This window comes from Bombyx mandarina, chromosome 03 (genome assembly GCF_030267445.1).
Source record: "Bombyx mandarina strain Sakado chromosome 03, ASM3026744v2".
Taxonomy (NCBI): Eukaryota; Metazoa; Arthropoda; class Insecta; order Lepidoptera; family Bombycidae; genus Bombyx; species Bombyx mandarina.
In genome coordinates, this window is record NC_143210.1 from 7,129,465 (window position 1) to 7,150,792 (window position 21,328).

Below are 21,328 nucleotides of genomic sequence, written 5' to 3' on the forward strand. Positions count from 1 at the left end.
TTATTATACGACGAATGATAAGTTAGCTGTAACTCGTATCTTGTGATTAATAGTCGAACAGACCATTAAATTTATCACACACTAGCTGACCCGGCAGACTTCGTAGTGCCTCAATCGATAAATAAAAGACCTAAACTTTTGTATAAAATAAATTTAAAAGCATTTTCATATTTATCTACCTTTTAAACTTTCTCTGGACTCCCACAAATAATCCAAGACCAAAATTAGCCAAATCGGTCCAGCCGTTCTCGAATTTTAGCGAGACTTACGAACAGCAATTCATTTATATATATATATATATATATATATATATATATATATATATATATATATATATATATATATATTACCACATACATTTACCCATTACGACGCAATTTAATTCTACTATAGTTATTACTTTTCGCCCCTTATTGATCCGATACTATATTGGAACCTAAACAATTCCCATAAAGTAACTCATATTTATACGTTAACTTCATCTTAATATTTTAGTAACAATGAATCCAGTTTTGATTAAGGTCTATAACGACCGGATCTACTTCCAAAAGCTTACAAATTGAAACGCTTTATTTAAGTTACAATAATAAACGTAAACAGATTTAACTTAATTTGTTGTTAAGTCCATTAAATTACCGTCACACATTCAATTAAAAGCCTTAGAACTAATAGCATTAAAAAAACAATAAAAATTACGGATAATCCTGTTAATCCTATTTGATAATAATACGGTTGAAACAAAATTAGTGATTAAACGTGAATTAAATCCACCGCGTGCCGCACATATTTCATTAGAAGAGGACAGATGCAATTCTATCGATTCCATCTGAGAGAGGGGGCAGAACTTGGCCCCACCAGCTGCTTATGCGCCGACTTTGATACTACACTGGGGTGACCAATAATTTAATAAATTTTATCTCTATTTCATTTAATAGTTTTTTCACTAATTTAAAAAAAGATTTGGTTAAGAAGCTATGAGTAGCTGTCAAAAAAAGTTTTGATGTACTATAGTGATATTAGATAGTGGTTAATTTATCTTCGTTTTGTTTTGTTTGATTTAACTTATACTTTTATGACGAAAATTAAATAAGCACACGGAGAAACGAACGCAGGTAAAACTTGAAAAACTACTGACACACAAAATGTGGTCTTCCTATATACCTCACACTTGTTCAGTGGGAGTGTTTTGTGCACTCACCCACACAGATAGACAGGCCTCAACACAGCCTCCTCGCCGAGCACCGCGCACACACACACACAGGGTCCATGCTCTCCGTACAAACACACCGGCACTCTCAGTTCTCTAAACAACCTCTTCTACTGCACTCACGCGCACTAAAAAAAGATAAGACGATCTATCGAACTTTTTTTTAAACAAAAAAAAAAATATATCGTTTTATTGATTCCTATAGTTGACTAGACTAGACGTCTCCAACGATATTGAAGACGAAAATACGTTCTAAACAAAACTTTTATGACACAATAATTAATTATACATGTCACTTTAATTATGTAAATAGATATGGGTGATAATCAATTTGAATTATGTGTTCGATCTCGTTCGCTTTGTTCAATGTAAACATACATATATCATAGTGACGTCTAAAAGTTCCCGCGATTTTTTTTTCCCTCAAGAGAGCTAGTGTTGTAATAAAATGTTCGAACTAGAAGTTATGTGGTACTGATTTGTGTTCGTGAATGGAAACAGTATATTGACTTGCATACCATTATGGAACGACACCAAAATGGTATGGATGTGTGGGTAGGTAAGGAATTACATATTCTTCCCTTTATATTATTTATTTTATTACCAACTAGCGACCCGCCCTCGCTTCGCTTCGGAAACTGTAATTTATTATTGATTTCTCCACTATTTAATGGATGATATTATACATATAAACCTTCCTCTTCAATCGTTCTATCTATTAAAAAAAACGCATCAAAATCCGTTGCGTAGTTTTAAAGATTTAAGCATACATAGGGGTATAGGGACAGAGAAAGCGACTTTGTTTTATACTATGTAGTGATAGTTATTGGTATCTACTTGTTTCGAATTGTAAATTAAAGCCAACTAAAATTATCAAATTTTAATATATCCTACAATGCACACTAAACGAACTAGCATCGTGTCTAAAACGAATCTGCCATTGTAAATACTTTTAAGGCTTCTTGTTATATTACGTAGATAAAGTCTAAATTTTAAACAGATTCTTAATACCGCTATGTTACTTTTAAGACTCCTTTTCTTATATGTACATACATCTCACTACAATACTTTATAATAAGAGTTACGTGTTTAATTCAAAATTGGCCATATTGTACACAACAATTAAAATGCACATCGCTTGGTACATCTGAAAAACAATAAACATAGTTTTATAGTTCTACCCAAAAGTTTGCCGTCGGAGTATTTAGTGATAGAAAATTGTTGCTTTTAAGGGCCAACAACACTTTATTAGTTCCAGGACCACATTGGTGATAAAGTTTTAGCGGTGAAAATAGTTAAATTGCGACTCTACTGGGAAATAAAACTGAATGCACTTTATCGTGTTACAAAAAACCACTTTAACTTAGACTAGCACAGACTTTTAATGCGATTAATTAAGAACTTGTCGTTGTTTGTCTTTTTCAATGAGACATTCTACAAACAGAAGTTTTAATTAAAATAGCTAGACGGCCGTCTCAACCCCCCCCCCCCCCCCCCAATTTTTAGTTGGAATTCTGAAAATCCTCCAAAATATTGCTCACTTTCAAGGCATATTTAAATCTAACTTACATTGACACAGCGGCTGTTGTATCATTCCTATCGAAACACATTTATTTATAGCCTGAGCAGAGTTCATCCATATCATCTGGAACCGCTGCGTTCATCGACAATGCGTTTCCAGAGGTCTTTTTTGCCACGTACCATCCGGCATGGAATGAGCTCCCCTCCACGGTGTTTCCCGAGCGCTATGACATGTCCTTCTTTAAAAGGGCTTGTGGAGAGTATTATGCGGTAGGCAGCGGCTTAGCTCTGCCCCTGGCATTGCTGAAGTCTATGGGTGACGGTAACCACTCACCATCAGATGGGCCGTATGCTCGTCTGCCTACAAGGGCAATAAAAAATAAAAAAATAAAAACCTACGAAAGCAGCTGGGGGCCAGATTCTGTTACTAATGCCCAAGGTAATCGGTTATATCAAGGGCACAACCAAAACATTGCCTATCACTAAAGACGGTATTTAACCCTTGTTTGAAGAAACACATTCTCACGTAGGGGAGTTCATTCCAGAGTTGAATGGCATTTGACGATATTGAGCTTTAGAACGCATTCTGAACGAATGCAGTGATTCCATATAAAAGAGTTAATTCTACTCCGGTGAACCTGTAATAGGATAAAGAGCGTCGACGTATGATTGTACTCCGGTAATTGAGATTGAGTCAGTCTTATTGTTATACTTCAAACACAAATGTGTTGCAATATCAGAATCAAGTGTTATAAGCTAATTTTGTCGTTAAACAATAGACTAATTATGTAATATTGTCTCCATGTTCTCTGCGCTCCTTGGAAATAAAAAAACTAAACATTCTTAAGTTAACACATTTTTATTTTCTATTCAAAGTTTCGATCCCTATATGTGTACTTTGTGATCCCTAAGCTAATGTATTTTGCTATTTTATCATATTCGAAGCTACACTGAAACTAGTTTCTTCACAGATCGTTCAAGATAATGCTGAAATACGAACATAAAAAAAAAACATTATAAAACACCTGTGTCCACTTTGTATAAATTAAACGTATTTTTTATCGCCATGAGAAATATAATATTAACTCGGCAACAGCAAAGTCGAGATTAACTAACGAAAAGTATACAACACATTTATTCTGATAAAAATATGACCATTGAATCCAATTAATTGCATCTAATGTATATTGAATTAAAGCTTTTATTAAAAAACGCGACGAAGCCAACTAATTCTAACCTATATCATATTTTGACTCTTTCAATCAAATTACCTAAAAATCCTAATCTTAAAAGCCATTGTAAACGTAGGACGAACAATTGTTACAGCCCAATTCTTAATTTCTGAAATATTAAAATGCGTAATTTTGCTGCATAAAAAAACAACTATGCCATGCTCCTATCCCGCCTGTAATCAAGACATTATTTTAAAACATCGCGTTTATTCCTTGCTCCGATGCTTCTTGAAAAGACAACAAACCCACAAGCACACTTTGAACACTGTATTAAGTTATTATTGCATTTATTTTCCATGGGCCAGACTTTTTTATTTTTATTGCTTAGATGAGTGGACGAGCTCACAGCCCACCCGGCGTTAAGTAGTTACTGGAGCCCATAGACATCTACGACGTAAATGCGCCACTCACCTTGAGATATAAGTTCTAAGGTCTCAGTATAGTTACAACGGCTACCCCACCCTTCAAACTGAAACGCATTACTGGTTCACGGCAGAAATAGGCGGGGTGGTGGTACCTACCCGTGCGGACTCATAAGAGGTCCTACCACCAGTAAAAAACAGCAATTCATTATTTTTTTTCCTCTAATAGGACAGGGTCGGGTGAATCAACTGGGAGGTCTATTTATCAACGGTCGACCTCTACCAAACCACATCAGGTTGAAAATAGTGGAAATGGCAGCGGCCGGCGTAAGGCCCTGCGTTATCTCACGACAGCTACGCGTCTCACACGGTTGCGTGTCCAAAATACTCAATCGATACCAGGTGAGCAATTTGCTTCGTAATTCAATATATCCAAGACGTATACGACACAGATGCTTATTGTCTTCTAGATCGTTAACGAACTCCATTTATTTTATAACCGACTTGTTTAGAATTACTTTTATAATATCAAGAAGTAGATATTCAGGAAAAAGAATATTATATTACAGGAATCGTTCTATCTATGTAACATACGGACATATAGATATGTAATGTATGTTTTGGGATTTGTGATTTAAATTTTTATTTAAATAGATGTTTTTACGAAAACAAAGAGTGCTTAGATTTATACGACATTTTCCTTTTTTATATAATTACAGCTTAAATTAGTTGTAACACATTAAAAACAGCATCAGATAATAGTTTCGTCAATACAAACATTTTTAGGAGTCAATGCATCACGAACAACGCTCTATGTGCTTATTATAAGTTACTAAAACTTTGAAATCTTACATAATTTAATATTAAACGCCCCATAAATACAGTAAACACTGCAATTAAATCTTAGAAGAAGATTAATAGTTTCAGATATAATACATATCATATTATTTTATACGACAATAAAAACATCCCTTTCGGTATAGATTGCTCTTTATTATGGTTGACTTGACTGAAATAATTTTTCAAACAGAATTTTCAAACAAAATGGTTTCCAGGAATCTTCACTTAATACATACTTTCACGTCCCATTACAGTCGATTTAGTGAAGATCTAAAATAAAAAGCTCTCTCAAAATAACAACCTGTCTCGAAATAACAACGGGCTTATCCCTAATCTAGTAGCAATCCTCAAAGCGAAGTAACAAGAACGAGTCGGTTTTGTGAACTAATGCGCAAAATGATGAAGTAACTAAACGTACTAAACACGTCAAATAAAAGGGTTTCAAGACTACGAGAGCTCATTTAATGTTACTTCAAATTTCAATAGCTATTGTTCGCTCACGTTAATAAGCTTTATTACAATTAATATCGACCGCTACCCAGAAAACTGTAGAATGTTCGAAACCTCGAAAATAATTTAATGACAATAAAAAAACGAAAGATTAAATCGTAAAGGTAAATTTTAATCATGTCTACGATTCGTCAAAACCGAAGTAATTCTACAAAAATTTACTGGTGGTAGGACCTCTTGTGAGTCCGCGCGGGTGGGTACCACCACCCTGCCTATCTCTGCCGTGAAGCAGTAATGCGTTTCGGTTTGAAGGGTGGGGCAGCCTTTGTAACTATTATTGAGACCTTAGAACTTATATCTCAAGGTGGGTGGCGCATTTACGTTGTGGATGTCTATGGGCTCCAGTAACCACTTAACACCAGGTGGGCTGTGAGCTCGTCCACCCATCTAAGCAATAAAAAATTACATTTCTCAAAGTATTCAAAAGGGTAATCATCGTAAATGTAGTCACAGATTTTAAACAAATAAAACAAAAAATGTGTCTATAAAATGTATCCCTCTTATTTACGTACGCTTCATAAACTACGGCTACACTAACGCTGCTATATTATGTTATGTCGGCATCCCTGTCGTAAGTTGGCCCACGCGAGCTGTTCGATCGGCAAACAATCGCCATTGATCCCCGAACCAACGAAGCCTGAAGGTTCGTTTTCACTACATAGGCAATAATGGCGATTGTTTAACTCAGGAAGCGTTTATTCACGCTCTATGAGTGTAGGGTGCGACCTCTGCCACTGCCTGTTTATGAGTTCTATTGTGAAAATACTAGGTAACTAAATATGTTTGAAAAGAAGAATTTTTTTAACAAAATTTAAAAGTTACAAGTTATCAATTTAGTCTTCAGTAAACGTCATTTTGACAATCACGACTACGCTGCCAAGAGTTTAGACTATTGAGAAGAAGAAGCATCACTTTAAAATATTTTGGAAAAACATTTGTATATTAAAGGTTCTATTGAAATTTTAATCCCCATTCATCTATTATTCCACATCGATTATTAAGACATTAGCTTTTAAAGAATGTCGTTTACACGTGTTGATGTACATTCATTATTGCTCATTATTTTCTGATAAGCCAGCGTGCTTATGTTCAAATCATCAATTAGGAATCTAGAGTGTATTAATAGTTAATTATTTTATAAGTTAATGAAATGAAACGCCTGAAATAAAAAGTATTTGTGTTCTAATTTTACTTCACAAAAATAAAATGTAAGAAATAAAAGCAATGACATGACAGGCGTATCTACGAGTATACGAAGGCCGCATTATTAAATTTACTTGCCATCAAAAATACACAGGAATCAATCTTCCTGTTGACATTCTCCATTGTATTAGTACGTAATTTGATATTGCCCTCCACCGCTAATACAATCTAAAAACGTTTCTGATTTAAGATAACTCATTCCATACCACTTTTCTCTTTCATTTCATTATGCTTAATTGGTAAAGTACTAAGATCTTCTGAGAGTTGACAATGAGGTAACAGTAAAATTGTTTAAGGTTATTGTTTTTTAAAATTAATGCAAGAAGGAGTCAAGTGTTATTACAATGCAGTTGATTTCTAACATATAATCATTTAAAACCATCCGTAGAAGCGAATAAAAAAAACACTGGTGGTAGGACCTCTTGTGAGTCCGCGCGGGTGGGTACCACTACCCTGCCTATTTCTGCCGTGAAGCAGTAATGCGTTTCGGTTTGAAGGGTGGGGCAGCCGTTGTAACTATACTTGAGACCTTAGAACTTATATCTCAAGGTGGGTGGCGCATTTGCGTGATGTCTATGGGCTCCAGTAACCACTTAACACCAGGTGGGCTGTGAGCTCGTCCACCCATCTAAGCTATAAAAAAAACTGTAGGTACAAACTTTTTACCGTTTTGATATTAATTCTAAAATTATGACATCTATACTCGAATACGTATAGTAAGACTAAAACAACTTACCTACAACGCGTTTACCTTGTAATAAAATAAAAAATATTGTAAAAAATCTTGTGAACGTTACCGAATTTTACAAAAATAATTCATAAATAAATTGTCTATCCCGTTCAGGAAACCGGTTCGATTAGACCTGGCGTGATTGGCGGATCGAAGCCGAGGGTCGCTACACCTGAAGTAGAAGCTAGAATCGAAGAACTCAAACGACAAAATCCGGGTATATTTTCATGGGAAATAAGGGAAAAGTTAATTAAGGTAAATTCAATTAATCGAATGATCTAAATACGCAATTTTGAATCGCGTTTTTTAATAAACTGAAACATAATACAACATTTAAATTAATTGTATAAGAAATCGATAGCAATAAAAACATGACTACTAGAAAATCCTGAGAGATTTGCAACCTAAATTGCCAAACCTACATTATACTGAAGAGGTAAACTTTAAATGATATACTAACTGTTTCAGGAAGGCGTCACGGACCCACCCAGCATATCGTCAATATCCCGACTGCTCAGAGGAGGTTCAAGGGACCCGGATGGAAAGAAAGACTATAGCATTGACGGCATACTCGGAGGTCAGAATCTTCATATTCAACTACATTTGAATAGATGCCCACTGAGTTTCTCGCCGGATCTTCTCAGTGGGTCGTATTGCCGATCCGGTGGTGGATTCTGCGAAGCACTGCTCTTGCTAGGGTCAGTGTTAGCATCACTCCGGTTTGAGCCCACCTACTACTTATGTTTCCGGTTTGAGCGCACATACTAGTTAAGGTTACGCTGAACTAGCCTCTCAAGGCTATCAGCACAGGTGGGGAATAAAATTGAATAGGTCACGCTTAAAAACATAATAACCCATGAACTGGCACTATGCTTCGAAGCCACATGCTCATGCTCGGCTACAAAAATGATCCAGGCAGCAGCTACTCCGAGGAGGAGGTCTTGCTGTGCATTATTTAAACTAAAAAGGACATTGAATAATATGGGTCTAGTTGGCTTATATTCCCACCCTTCTAGTTATCGCTAATAATAGTATAGAAAACCAATAAGAGTTTAAATGAGTCTGTTATCAGGATATTGACAAATAAAGGCCGAAGTGTATGCAAGAGCAAAGCAATATTACTTCATAATTTAAAGTACAAGATGATTATTCGTACATACTACTCAAGGTGGGGGCGTTATGCGACTGTGTTTACTGAGCCACACAACATAACATAACACACAGTAGGAGGTTCGTTTTTTTTTTATTGCTTAGATGGGTGGACGAGCTCACAGCCCACCTGCTGTTAAATGATTACTGGAGCCCATAGACATCTATAACTTAAATACGCCACCCACCTTGAGATATAAGTTCTAATCAAGTATAGTTACAACGGCTGCCCCACCCTTCAAACCGAAACGCATTATTGCTTCACGGCAGAAATAGGCAGGCAGGGTGGTGGTACCTACCCGTGCGGACTCACAAGAAGTTCTACCACCCGTTTATTCAAATACTACAAAAAAAACGGTATAGTTAAAAAGATAATCAGTAAGACCAGTTTATAATAACCAAGCTTCAGCCAACTTCCGTACTTTGGGCCGGGAATACGACAGCGACTTCCCATAAAACCCGAATGCTCTTTATCGGCACGCCGCAACCTGTCAAAGGTTTCTCACGGCGTTTAAAAAAAATATCGATTTCCGCACACTAATATCGTACAGTCATTGTTGTCGTTTGAAATATTGGAGTTCGGTTCACGAATCGTCAAATGGCGGCTTGCGTTTTAAATCGTTTCCAGAAATGACCGCCAAAAGCCGGCCGCTGTCGCCTGCAGTGCACTCGATAGTGCTGAAAACATCAACAATCAACGTTACATGTTTTGGTTGTAGTGTCATTGTTGTATTATTCTGGTCGCCTATTTTGTCAGCATGTTAATTGTGTATAGAATTTTGTCAATACCTGTTGGGTTTTCCCTTGTGCCGCTTCGATGCCTTTTAGTGACTTATGCTGAGCTGTTCTACACGTTTCTATATATCTTTATATCTAGTTTATATATCTTTCATCGAACATAACAATATAGATGACATTTTATGTTATAGAAATACTGGGTATCATCCACACTAAATAACAAACTAAAATAATATAGGCAGTACTTCGTAAACCGTATTTCTTATTACCGACTACGGGCAAGTCATAAATATGACATATTTTAAATAAAAAAATAATGAACAAAGTACCGTACGTAGTAAACAGAAATAAAAATTAAATACAAATCATTTTAAAAACACATATTAAAACATAAATATTAGTAGGTCACTAAATCATAACATTAGTCATGGATTGACAATTTTATGATCATTTTAACTCATTACAAGTACCCGTCTCGCTGCAAAATCACAAGTCATCAAAAATTACGAGACGAGCAATTTGCATTCACGGTGGCATAAAACTAAAATCAAATCATTAAATATAATATCTCACATTTTATCTTATGTTATAGCTTACGTTAACATTTTAATCAACTGTGAAATTTAAAGCAGCATGCGATTGCTAACATAAAGTTCGTAGACTGAACTTACATACGTATTACCCATTTTTTATTATTGCATTCGTACCACTGGTCGATATCGCGATCCGAATATATCCGAAAAGATGCGGAAATAATTCTGGACTGCGAATTCTAGAATCAGAGCACGTTGCTAGAATTTTCTTTGATTTTGACTGCCACCATTACGCCAATCCGAATACAGTTTTTACCCCAGTGTTATTCTCAACGTTATGGCAGTGCTCCTTGCAATGGCCCCTGATGTCCTGATGATGACGACACTAGTCCCTAACATCCGGAGATCCATTGGCTAATTTGGCATCAGTAACAATTAAATTAAATTAGACAAAAGTGTTCCAAGTGCTTGTTAAAAAAAATTGACTCTATTTACATACAATACGCGAGGACTTCGTAAAAAATTTTCAACAGAAGAGAGTGCTTGGTTATCTAACTCTACACTAAAGACGAAATCCGAACATACTCTCTGTGCGTAAAGAAATGCAAACCTAAAAGTTTGTTGTGCACAAATTATGAGATCTAGTTACTGAGATCTTCAAATTAATAATTACGTAGGTAAAGTACCAAATAAAAAACGATCGATTATAAGCGGAAAGAATTAATAAGAATGTAGATAAAAACCGTGCACTTTCAAAACACACCCTATTTACAAGAGGAATTAGCGGGAGAAGAAGATTGGTAAAATAAGGTGAAGACAGATAATAGGAATCAATAGCTCGATAGTAAAATGAGATGAAGACAGATAATGGGAATCAATAGCTCGAGAAAGCAACTATTAAAGTATTCTCATGTAGCTTCCTTTCGACTAAAATTATACATACAAGAAAGAAATCATCAAAATGAATGTACGTCCAGTGTAACCGAGCACTATTGTCTGACAGCTGAGATAGTGTTATTGGTTTATATTTCATGATACGTATTATAGTTAGTAAAGTTAATAAATAACGGCATCGTTCTTTCCGCCACGAACGCATTCTTACAGTGAGCGGACACTAGCAACATAACACATCAAGCTTTTGTTTGAACATTGAATTTAGTGGAAGACAATTTAGTCTCATCGCATTAGCCGGTGAAGCTTTCTCAGAGAGGGGAGAAGATTTTTGATTGAGACTTTATTGACACTAAATAAATACCTGATAAATATACACAAATTGAATATTGATTTAAATCATTTGTAAATCAATATTATAATTTCACAGATGGTTCATACATGATGTTTTACATTCTGAAATTTAAAACACGTATTTTTTTAATATTAGTTAATAGTAAAACTTCTGTTTAAAATAATATTTTGACGCCTAAAAAGTTTTGTTCACGAAATTTATCATTTGATTTATGTCCATTTAACAACATTGCAATTCTAAAACATTCATAACATACGCACAAATTTTAATTGAAAAAGATTATTTTTGACTAAATTAAGTTTTTTTTTAAACCTTTTATTATTGCTCTTTTGCTGGAAACAAAATCATAATCAGAAATCAAGAGACCTTAAAAATACCTTGAGCCAAAAATAAAACATGGAAACGCAATCAAATAGGCAACTATTTCTAGCAATTTTATTCTAACAATTCGCATATGCAACAACATGCACAATATTGTACTATGTAAGAATAAATCTATAATTATTTTTATTATATGCATATTCCTACAACGAACTACATACATAACAGTTAAAAGTTAAGACTCATTAACAGAAAAGAATTTCAAAACAACACAACAAGCGGCTACCATAGTCACCGATGAAAGATATTGCCCATCTTGATTTAGGGAGTCGGCAAGATTGATTCGCGGCAGAAATAAGTGGAACTGATGATGGTAAAAGAGATAAAAAATCATACGGTCTCGCTACTAGGCGAATTAAACAAAATCCTGATAAAAAATATGAGCAAAAAGTTCTTACGATAAAAATATTTTCTTTCATAATAATATTAATATGTACGTATCGCAGTTTCGCTTCACAACCTTCATCCGCAAATAGCTTTATTGATTCTAGGGAAACTTGAAGCAGTGTATTTAATTTCAATTCAATGAGTATTCGACGATGCATCTCGCAGCCTTCTAGAGATATGATTAATTTACTATTGTTAACATTTGCTCTGTTAATTATTACCCATGCTATAATTACTTGGAAATTTTATATTTCACTTTTATATTTACACTACAGAAGGTTATAAATTTTATAATCATATTTTTTTTTGCTTAGGTGGGTGGACGAGCTCACAGACCACTTGCTTGTTAAGTGGTTACTGGAGCCCATAGACATCCAGACCGTAAATGCGCCACTCACCTTTAAATATAAGTTCTAAGGTCTCAGTATAGTTACAACGGCTGCCCCACTCTTCAAACCGAAACGCATTACTGCTTCACGGCAGAAATAGGCAGGGCGGTGGTGCGTACCCGTGCGGACTCACAAGACGTCCTACCACCAGTAAAAAGATTCCAGTAAAAGATCCCATTAATGATGTATATTATAAAACGGGCATAAATTCTAATTCCGTTATCTAATAGAGTTCAAGCATTTTTTTAATCTCTCAAAATTTAAACTTCCAACGTTTCTGGGAACGGCATTTTCAAATAGATAGAATTTAAAACTATCAATGGTTTTACGAAAATTTCAACGCTCATTAGACAAGCAAACACACCATTGCCATATTGATACTCGTATATCAATTAGCAAACTGAAACCACACGTCGAGAATGAAGGCAGCGACGCCCACAGAACTCGGCGAGCGTGCTAATCCGTCCATATGTTACAATGGAAACAACCCGCTGAAACAAAGGCCGACCCGACCGTTTTAATGAAGCCAGATTATGAAGGTGTTAAGCCGCCGCCGCCACTCTTTCAACTTCCAAATTATGACTTTTGTGCGGTGCCGGCGGTCTTCACGGGGTCACATTTCGGCAATCGCCAAAGTTTCTCTCGCTCTCTCCCGCGTACCAAACACGCCTAAACCTCTCACCTTTCTTCAATACATAAAACCCTTCATAGTTCTACTTTACTGCTCGACGACAATGAAGTACAAAATGAACTTTACGACGTAGCAATAAAGTTTTGAATCACCGTTGCGCTTTATGTTTTCGATTTGTATTTAGCCTCATACGTTACGATCAAGACTGGGGAACAAAAAAAACTAAATAAATCTGTCTCTCGAGGCGGTCGGAGAATTTGAGCAATGTAAATCATTTTATTACGAGTTCTTTTTTATTCTTTGTCGTACGAAACTTTCGCGGTTGGATATGTTGCTTTGTGGTTTGTATTATGATTCTGTTTGCTTCTTAGTACATTTTATATATAGGTATTTCCGTCTTCTGTATTCCATTATGAATAGAAATTAAATAAAAATATAAGGAAATATGAAAGAAATATTACTCTTTCTTACAGATTACAATATCCATTGCAGTGCAAAAAATGCACTAGCTCTTAATAAATAGCTCTCTGAACTATGTATAACTGAATATAAAGTAAGCCAATCACGTTAAATTCAAACCTCGATTTCTAAACAAAGTAATATGGCATTAAAATCGCGCATTCGTTTTACATGTCATAAATATCCAGCTCGCGACACCAAAATATTGAATGGTGCCAAAATGTCAACCGAACAGCAAAGGTGCCGACAAAAGTACCGCCTCGCTGGGTGTTCCTTATTCGAGACCACGCTGAGCCCTTATTTTTTCGTCTCATTCAATTTTGACTTCTTTCAAGGGACTATTAATATAAGTCGATTTTTTTAAATCAGTTTTAAGGCTAAAGCCGTGTATTGTTGAGCTCGTTTTTTAATCTGTTTCCGTAGGATTCCGCTACCGATTTATAAATGAGGTCGGTCGACCCGCGAGCCCAACGACTCTTGATTTAAGCGAATTAAAATATGACATGGGTTTAAAAACCATAGCAAAAAAGACAGTTTAAAAAAAAAAGAGACATAGACAAATTGCTTTGGTCTTCTAAATAAAATACATTTGTAATACATTTTTATTATTAAGTACAATTTATTGCGCAAACCATCTAATGATTTTGGCCGCGAAGCGATCGTAATAATATGTTCTGATTTGGAAAATGAAAACAATACAATAGAGAATTCGATTATCTCAAGATGATGATAGTTCGTATACAGATTGTGATGTCTGTCGACTCTGTCATCCGCTTAAAATCATGTGGACGGAAAAGTAGAGTACCTAACTACAGCAGAATATTTTTAGATTTTATGGAAACAAATTTTAATTATTTGATCCGCAGGCCGCGGATCTGACTCTTCAGATATCGACTCCGAACCAGGATTGACACTGAAAAGGAAGCAACGCAGATCTCGAACAACATTCACAGGCGAGCAACTTGATGCATTAGAGAGGGCGTTTCACAGAACACAATACCCAGATGTCTACACTAGAGAGGAATTGGCACTTCAGACAGGACTTACTGAAGCAAGAATACAGGTAAAGGTTTAGTTTTAATTTAGTTAATATACTATTTGTTGGTTATTTTTAGTCATTGTTCAGACTGTCTTGAATATTTGTACAGTAGCTATTGTCACTTCAGACAAGGTTTCTGGTTTGGTACCATTAACGTACGATCCTATAAACGACATGCAAATATTTAAGTATTCAGTCATGTTTACAGCAAAGCTTTGCGAGACTTTATTGGTCACATTTTTTATTATAATTACAAGGCAAACTATATTTATGCTTCAGCTTAGACAGCTAAATGGTTTCAACGCTCATTTGATGCTAAATGATTATCAAAGCCTCACAACGTGAATCTTGAGAAATAAGGTCGAAATCTCAATTGAAATATATAACCCACCCCTCAAACTGGAACGCATACATGCTTCGTGATAGAAATAGGTAATATGTGCCACCTACTAGTCCGGACTTAAAGTTACTTGGAAGTGAAAATGTGATGTGAAATGGTTACCGGAGCTCATAGACACAAAATCGTCGCTATAACGCATCAGCCCGAGACATAAGTAAATACCCTTCAAAACAGAACGCTTTGCGGCCGAAGTAAGTATTGACGGAGCTACCATCATTATTTAAGATAACAAGTAGGTAGTTTTTAATTAGGAAGTCGGGTAAGTGTTTGATACTATGCGTGAATATCATCACAAATTTAAACATATAAAAGTGATTTAATAATCATTACTTAATCAGTAATTCTAATACTTTTTACGATACATAAAAAAAGATAATGTATTAATTAAAATAATAAATTGATTGAAAATGATTTTATAAACTAGTTAGTTAACTTTGATTTTATAACACTGCTTTTGAAACAGGTATGGTTTTCAAATCGAAGAGCGCGCTTAAGAAAACACACAGGATCAAACACCAGCCCCGGCATCACAGGCTATGCGCCATTACCCATGCCCCAAATACCATGCCCTTATCCTGCTGGAGAAATATCGTCTCTTGCGCAACACCATCCTCAACATCCCGATGCTTGGCATCACCAAAAATACGCCAATTACAACCAGCTCATGGCACAATCACAGCACTTGAACCAAGCTTTCCAAAATGCTGCCTTCCCAAGTACTTCAGGATCCTCGTTCAGTCACTTGGTAAGCAGTACTAATGGGCCACCTCACAACCAAATACTAGACACTGGTATACCAAGAAATGAATATCCAAGATATCCCACTAATGAAATCTATGCCAAACCTATGAATTACCTGCCCAAAGAAACTGAAGGTGAAAACAAAATCACAGAAGAAATTGTTGAAGCACGAGAAGATCCTTATGTAAAACCAGTCGAGCACGAATTTGATAAGCCTCTACCTACAAACGAAACTGAGTACTCTAAAGTTCCTACAGATTATTCCAAAGTTCCTATAGATACTACAACCACACAAAATTGGAGTCCATCACATAATTCACTGAACATGAGTCTTGCTGGTATATCCACTGAATACAAATACATGAATGATCCTTACACATTCCCTAACGTCGGAGAATCTCTTAATCCTCATAGTTATTCTAATCCCCCAAACATGGCAAACAAATACTGGATATGATAATAATTAAAATATTATAGTTAATAAAGTGTAGAGGATATTTTAATTTAATTTATATTAAAATAAGATGAACATTATTTAGAATTATAAGACAAAATTATTTACCTCTATTTTGCATTCCATAATACCTACATTAATACCAAATATGTAGTACTTTTAAGAAAGTCATTAGATAATGTTAACTTACTATTTTTACATACCAATCAACAGACTATTGTAAACTTTATAGTTGCATAAATATATACATGCATCAACATTTGTTAATATGTACATATTTAAAATATTTAAAAATTAAGGGTAACTCATTTTAAACGAATTACTATTTATATAATTTTTTTAAACGCATCACAAAACTTCTTCACTTAAAATTTAAAATCAATGTTGATTTTATCCTCAAATTGTAACCTTTACACCAGGATGAAATTAAATAAAACAAATTAAATATGCTGCTTCTTATATTAAAAATAATATTCATTAGTATATTTTACTTCTTTTACAAAATTATAAAACGATTAAATAATATATTGATCTTAAACTTTTGCATTTTCATAGTTTTTATTGAGATTTGACTTCAATCAAAGTTGCTCCGGTTTCTGCAGTGACAGTTTCTACGGGTTTCGATTCAACAACCACAATTTCTTCTGTAACTACTTCTGGCTTAATAGTTTCTAGGTCAACTGTCGGAGATCCTGTGGTTATAGCAGTTTCAGCCTCTGGGGCTGTTACAATTACAGCTTCAGGTACAGCATCTGCGAGAATTTTCGTACTCAAATCTTGTGGCGCTTCGGTATTTAAAACTGCTGGCTCAGCCACAACCTCGGCTGCTGTAGTGGTTTCTACTTCAATAGTTTTAGAGCTTACCAATGCCTCGTCATTAATTACTTCGGTAGCACTTGCTCCCGTTGAAGACTCAATTGGATCATTTACAACCACAGCAGGTGCTGCAACAATAGTTTTGAAACCCACCGATACCTCATCTTTAATTACTTCGGTAGCACTTGCTCCCGTTGAAGACTCAATTGGATCATTTACAACCACAGCAGGTGCTGCAAAAATAGTTTTGGAACCCACCGATACCTCATCTTTAATTACTTCGGTAGCGCTTACTCCAGTTGGAGACTCAATTACATCATTTACAACAACAGCAGGTACTGCAACAGTAGTACTTGGTCCACTTGAAACTTCATTTACAGCGGGTGTCACCTCATCATTAATGGTTCCTTTAGGCTCCTCATTATTTAATTTGCCATCTACTATTGGTTCATCGGACCGAATCGTAACAATCGCAGATGAAGATGAAGTGTCTGCGGAAACATATTCACTGCCTTCTGAGGGAGAAGCATCTTTTGCTACTACTGCTGTAGTTGAAATTGCAGCATCTGTGATCAAATCCACGACTGGGCCTTTACTTGATATTTCTACTGTAGCTCCCGCTACACTAGTCGATGAACTTGTTTCTGTATCTACAATGGCAGTGTTACCGTCAGCCGTCACTGAGACATCCGCAGCTACTGACTTAACATTCTTGGAAGGAGTTACATCATCGTTCCAAAGACTAACAGTGTTAGTTTCAGACTTCTCAGCGTCAGATGCTGGTAGCGCTGTCTTTGAAGCTTCAGAATCTACGTCGGCCTTGAACGATGCGTCAGATTTTGATGTTGCAGCATCCCATGTTGATGATGCTGTGTCAGACGTTAAGGGAATGACGTCATTAGTCCAGCCTTCAGAAGATTTGGGCTTTGCATAAAATCCAGTCAAAGCATTTAAAGCAGCTTGCACTAAATAAGTCTTTTCTTTAACTGTTTGATCGACTATATTTATCAAAGGGTTAGTAATTTTATTAAGTTCATCTGATCCAAGCTCAATGATTTCATTTTCTAGCTCTTTCAGTATGTAATTAACACCAAGAATATTCAATTTGTCAAAAAGATTCTTTTGAGCTACATCTTTAGTCTGAGTATTGACTGAAATTTTTGTTACAAAATCTAAAATGGCTTGATTACGCTCTTCGATTGTACTTTTTGCACTAATTCCCAACTCTACCTCAAGGAATTTTTGTAAAGCAATTTTCTTTTCTATCTCAGTATTCAAATCAGTTAAACCGTAGCTATTGTAGATTTTTTCAACAAGAATATCGACATTTAAGAATTCATTAGAATCCTGGTCTATATCAATATCCACATTTTCTTCTTTCTTTTGGTTTTTCTTGCCCTTTTTCACTTGTTTCTTTTTGTCATCTTTTTCAAGCTTCTTTTTTTCCTTGGCCTCTAATTTTTTTGACTTCTTGTCTTCCTTCTCCCATATTTTTTCCTGCTTGTATAAATTTTCAATACTTTTTGATTCTGAGTCTTTTTCTTCCTTTTCTTTTTTATAGAGCAACTCTAATTCTTTCTTTTCCTTTTTAAGGTTCTGTTCTAATTCCTTCTTTTGTTTCTTAAGATTTCTTTCTAGTTCTTTCTTTTCTTTTTTAAGAATCCATTCTTTTTCCTTTTTGAGAAGTTTCTGGCGTTCTTTTTCGAGTTTTTCTACGCTATTAGAATCCTTTGAGTAGTCGCTATCATCTTTACTATCATCTTTACTATCACCTTTACTATCATCTTTACTATCATATTTACTATCATTTTCATTATCACTCTCACTCTCACTGTCGTTGTCATCGTCATAACTCTTGCTTTCGGAATATAATTTAGACCCAAAACTTTCTGACTTATACTTATCTAGATCAGCTGAAATCGAATCGTCAGGCAAGTATATTGCGCTAACGGCACAGACGCTTATCTGGAACAAAAATGAGAGTTTTGAGTAATCGAAGTAAAAACTTTTGCTAAATATACGAAGGACCAAACTAGAAATAATGTTAAAAAGTTTGACGTTCATAATGATCGTGGGACACCGGATAGTAACGAAGTTCCTTATTATGAAAATATTAATTTTAAGTTCTATTCGAGGTATAAAGAAATTAAAACTGGAGGTTTCGCAACAACCCACGGTCATTCGGTAACGTGCGAACTTATTGTGGTACACTTCATTCACGATTGTTTGCATAAGAGTTAGTGTATTGCGCTAACGAACGCTCTGAGATCATGGTCAATGAATGATAAAAAAATATGTTACTTTTTGTACATTATTACAAAGTTAAGTCGTACACTGTGTGCACTACTAATAAAAAACTTTACGTTACGGACGTTTTTTCCCGGTTAGGGTACCCCTTCGCATCGTCCCATAAGGAACTTCTTTCCAAAAAAATGGTACGAACAGTTATTATAAATTAATACTCACTAGTAAAACGAAGTAAATGGTTTTCATTTTGAAAGTCTTCAGTAGCACATAGAAAGCAAAATTCGTTCGTTAAATACGCCAAATTAATACTTGTTGGTCGTACGAGCTCGTTCGTTACAATTTTCTTAAAACACGACAGAAACGTCCTTTTATACTCGACGAAACAATTAAAATAGATAAGGTTAGATAATGACATCCGTTAAGAGAACCGGAGCACTTTAAGTCTTGACCAAACAAAATGTTTTCGCGATGTCTGACTCAAAACAAACATTATGTATATATTGCGAATACAAGAGGTAGATGTTTTAATATGGAAAGTCCTAAATAAATGGTAGATCAACTCTGTACTTAAACATTGAACTACAGAAATGAGACCTAAGTGTATTATTTTATAAAACAAATATAATTCTTCTCGACATTAAGATGTTTTCTCTATATTTCTCTCGCGATTTCGCTTTAAAAATTACTTGGATCCTTTGATCGACATTCAAGTTTTCATTTCAAATCTTAGAATAATCACTTTTGTTTAAAATGAATTAAACAGACAACTCAAATCTAAATAATTCATAGTTAATATTCGTTTTTAACTTTCACAATTAACAGCTCACAGATATATATCAGACATATATTATGAAGATTGTAAAAAATTTTGTTGCCTACCGCTAGTAGGTACTGTCTCGAAGGGTTATTTATATATTTTTGGCGAAAAAAAGGCAGCGAAAAAGAGCTCAACTACCTAAAAAAGGCATAGTAGTAAGTCGAAATAAAAATAAAAAAACTTTATACCCTGGTCATCTTGGTTAGGATATTATGCCGAATTAATAACAATACTGTATCAATCAAATTTTCAAATTAATCTTTTTGGAAGTCTTTAATCTCGAAAACTAAGCACCGATAGATAGATATATAAATAAAAACATGTCAATCTAATTCAAGCATCACATGCATACCAGTTTCACTTATAATATAAATATAAATATAAAATAATATAAAAGAATAAAACGAAACAAATTCTCAAACAATAATTTTTTTACTCATACGTTGAAATTTCCAGTGATTTTTTTTTTTTTTCCTACCTAATCTGATTGCCTTGAGAGGCTATGTCAGCGTAACCCTAACTTTAGTAGGTGAGCTCACGGGGCTCAACCTGACGATGTTGCTAACACGAACCCTAGCAAGAGTCGTGCTTCGCAGAATCTACCACCGGATCGGAAACGCGACCCACTGAGAAGATCCGGCGAGAAACTCAGTGGGCTGTGTCTGAGAGTTAATTTACTCGTCGAGCCCTTCGTCGCAAGCGACGGGTTCGACGAGAACGGTGACCGGTGCTTGAAGTACCTAAAAGCACCGTTAGTGGATCGGGAGGATCCGAGATGACGTGTTTTGGGCGACGTCGACTGCTTTCCATTCTGTCCGCAGGATCGGGAATGTAGTTACCGGCGGCCACGATGAGAGGGTTGTGTCGTGCCGCTTTATCGAAGTGGTTTCCAGTGAAGGGTGGTTGGTTTGTTTTATATGTTAGGATGATAATTATCGCATCGCAGAGAGCATCCCTATTCGAATATCTATAGATTTTTAATAAATTCGTTTCTTTATTCAGTTTTCTTAGGGGTTTTCTATTCAAATAAGATGTGTAGAGTCCGAGGTAGTAGCTTCTTATCTCTACCTCAGGCATAGAATGTTCGTGAACGATAGTGATCACGTACGGTCACATAGGCTTGGCTTAGGTTCTTTTGCCGGGAATAGCACAAAATATGGATACATATATGGATATCTACACCTTTCTCTTACTTGATTTCGCTACAAAACATTTTTACTGGAGCTAGTGCGTATTATGAGCACGCACCGGTGAGTGTCACCATTCTATTAGTTTCTGCCTCGGAGAAATTATGTA

At 35.4% G+C, this 21,328-nt stretch overlaps 2 protein-coding genes across 2 annotated transcripts; one reads left to right on the top strand and one right to left on the bottom strand.

Annotated features, from left to right (window-relative positions):
• The first annotated feature begins 1,298 nt into the window (after positions 1–1,298).
• On the top strand, positions 1,299–16,620 carry LOC114239577 (paired box protein gooseberry-neuro). Its single transcript, XM_028169842.2, has 6 exons — positions 1,299–1,766; positions 4,552–4,724; positions 7,720–7,860; positions 8,074–8,182; positions 14,385–14,581; positions 15,421–16,620. The coding sequence occupies exons 1-6, from the start codon at positions 1,730–1,732 to the stop codon at positions 16,153–16,155; spliced, it is 1,392 nt and encodes a 463-aa protein (XP_028025643.2). The 5' UTR covers positions 1,299–1,729; the 3' UTR covers positions 16,156–16,620.
• On the bottom strand, positions 16,598–19,551 carry LOC149503274 (uncharacterized). Its single transcript, XM_089739849.1, has 2 exons — positions 19,435–19,551; positions 16,598–18,933 (listed from the first exon to the last, which is right to left on the bottom strand). The coding sequence occupies exons 1-2, from the start codon at positions 19,459–19,461 to the stop codon at positions 16,711–16,713; spliced, it is 2,250 nt and encodes a 749-aa protein (XP_089595975.1). The 5' UTR covers positions 19,462–19,551; the 3' UTR covers positions 16,598–16,710.
• Between the last annotated feature and the right edge of the window lie 1,777 nt (positions 19,552–21,328).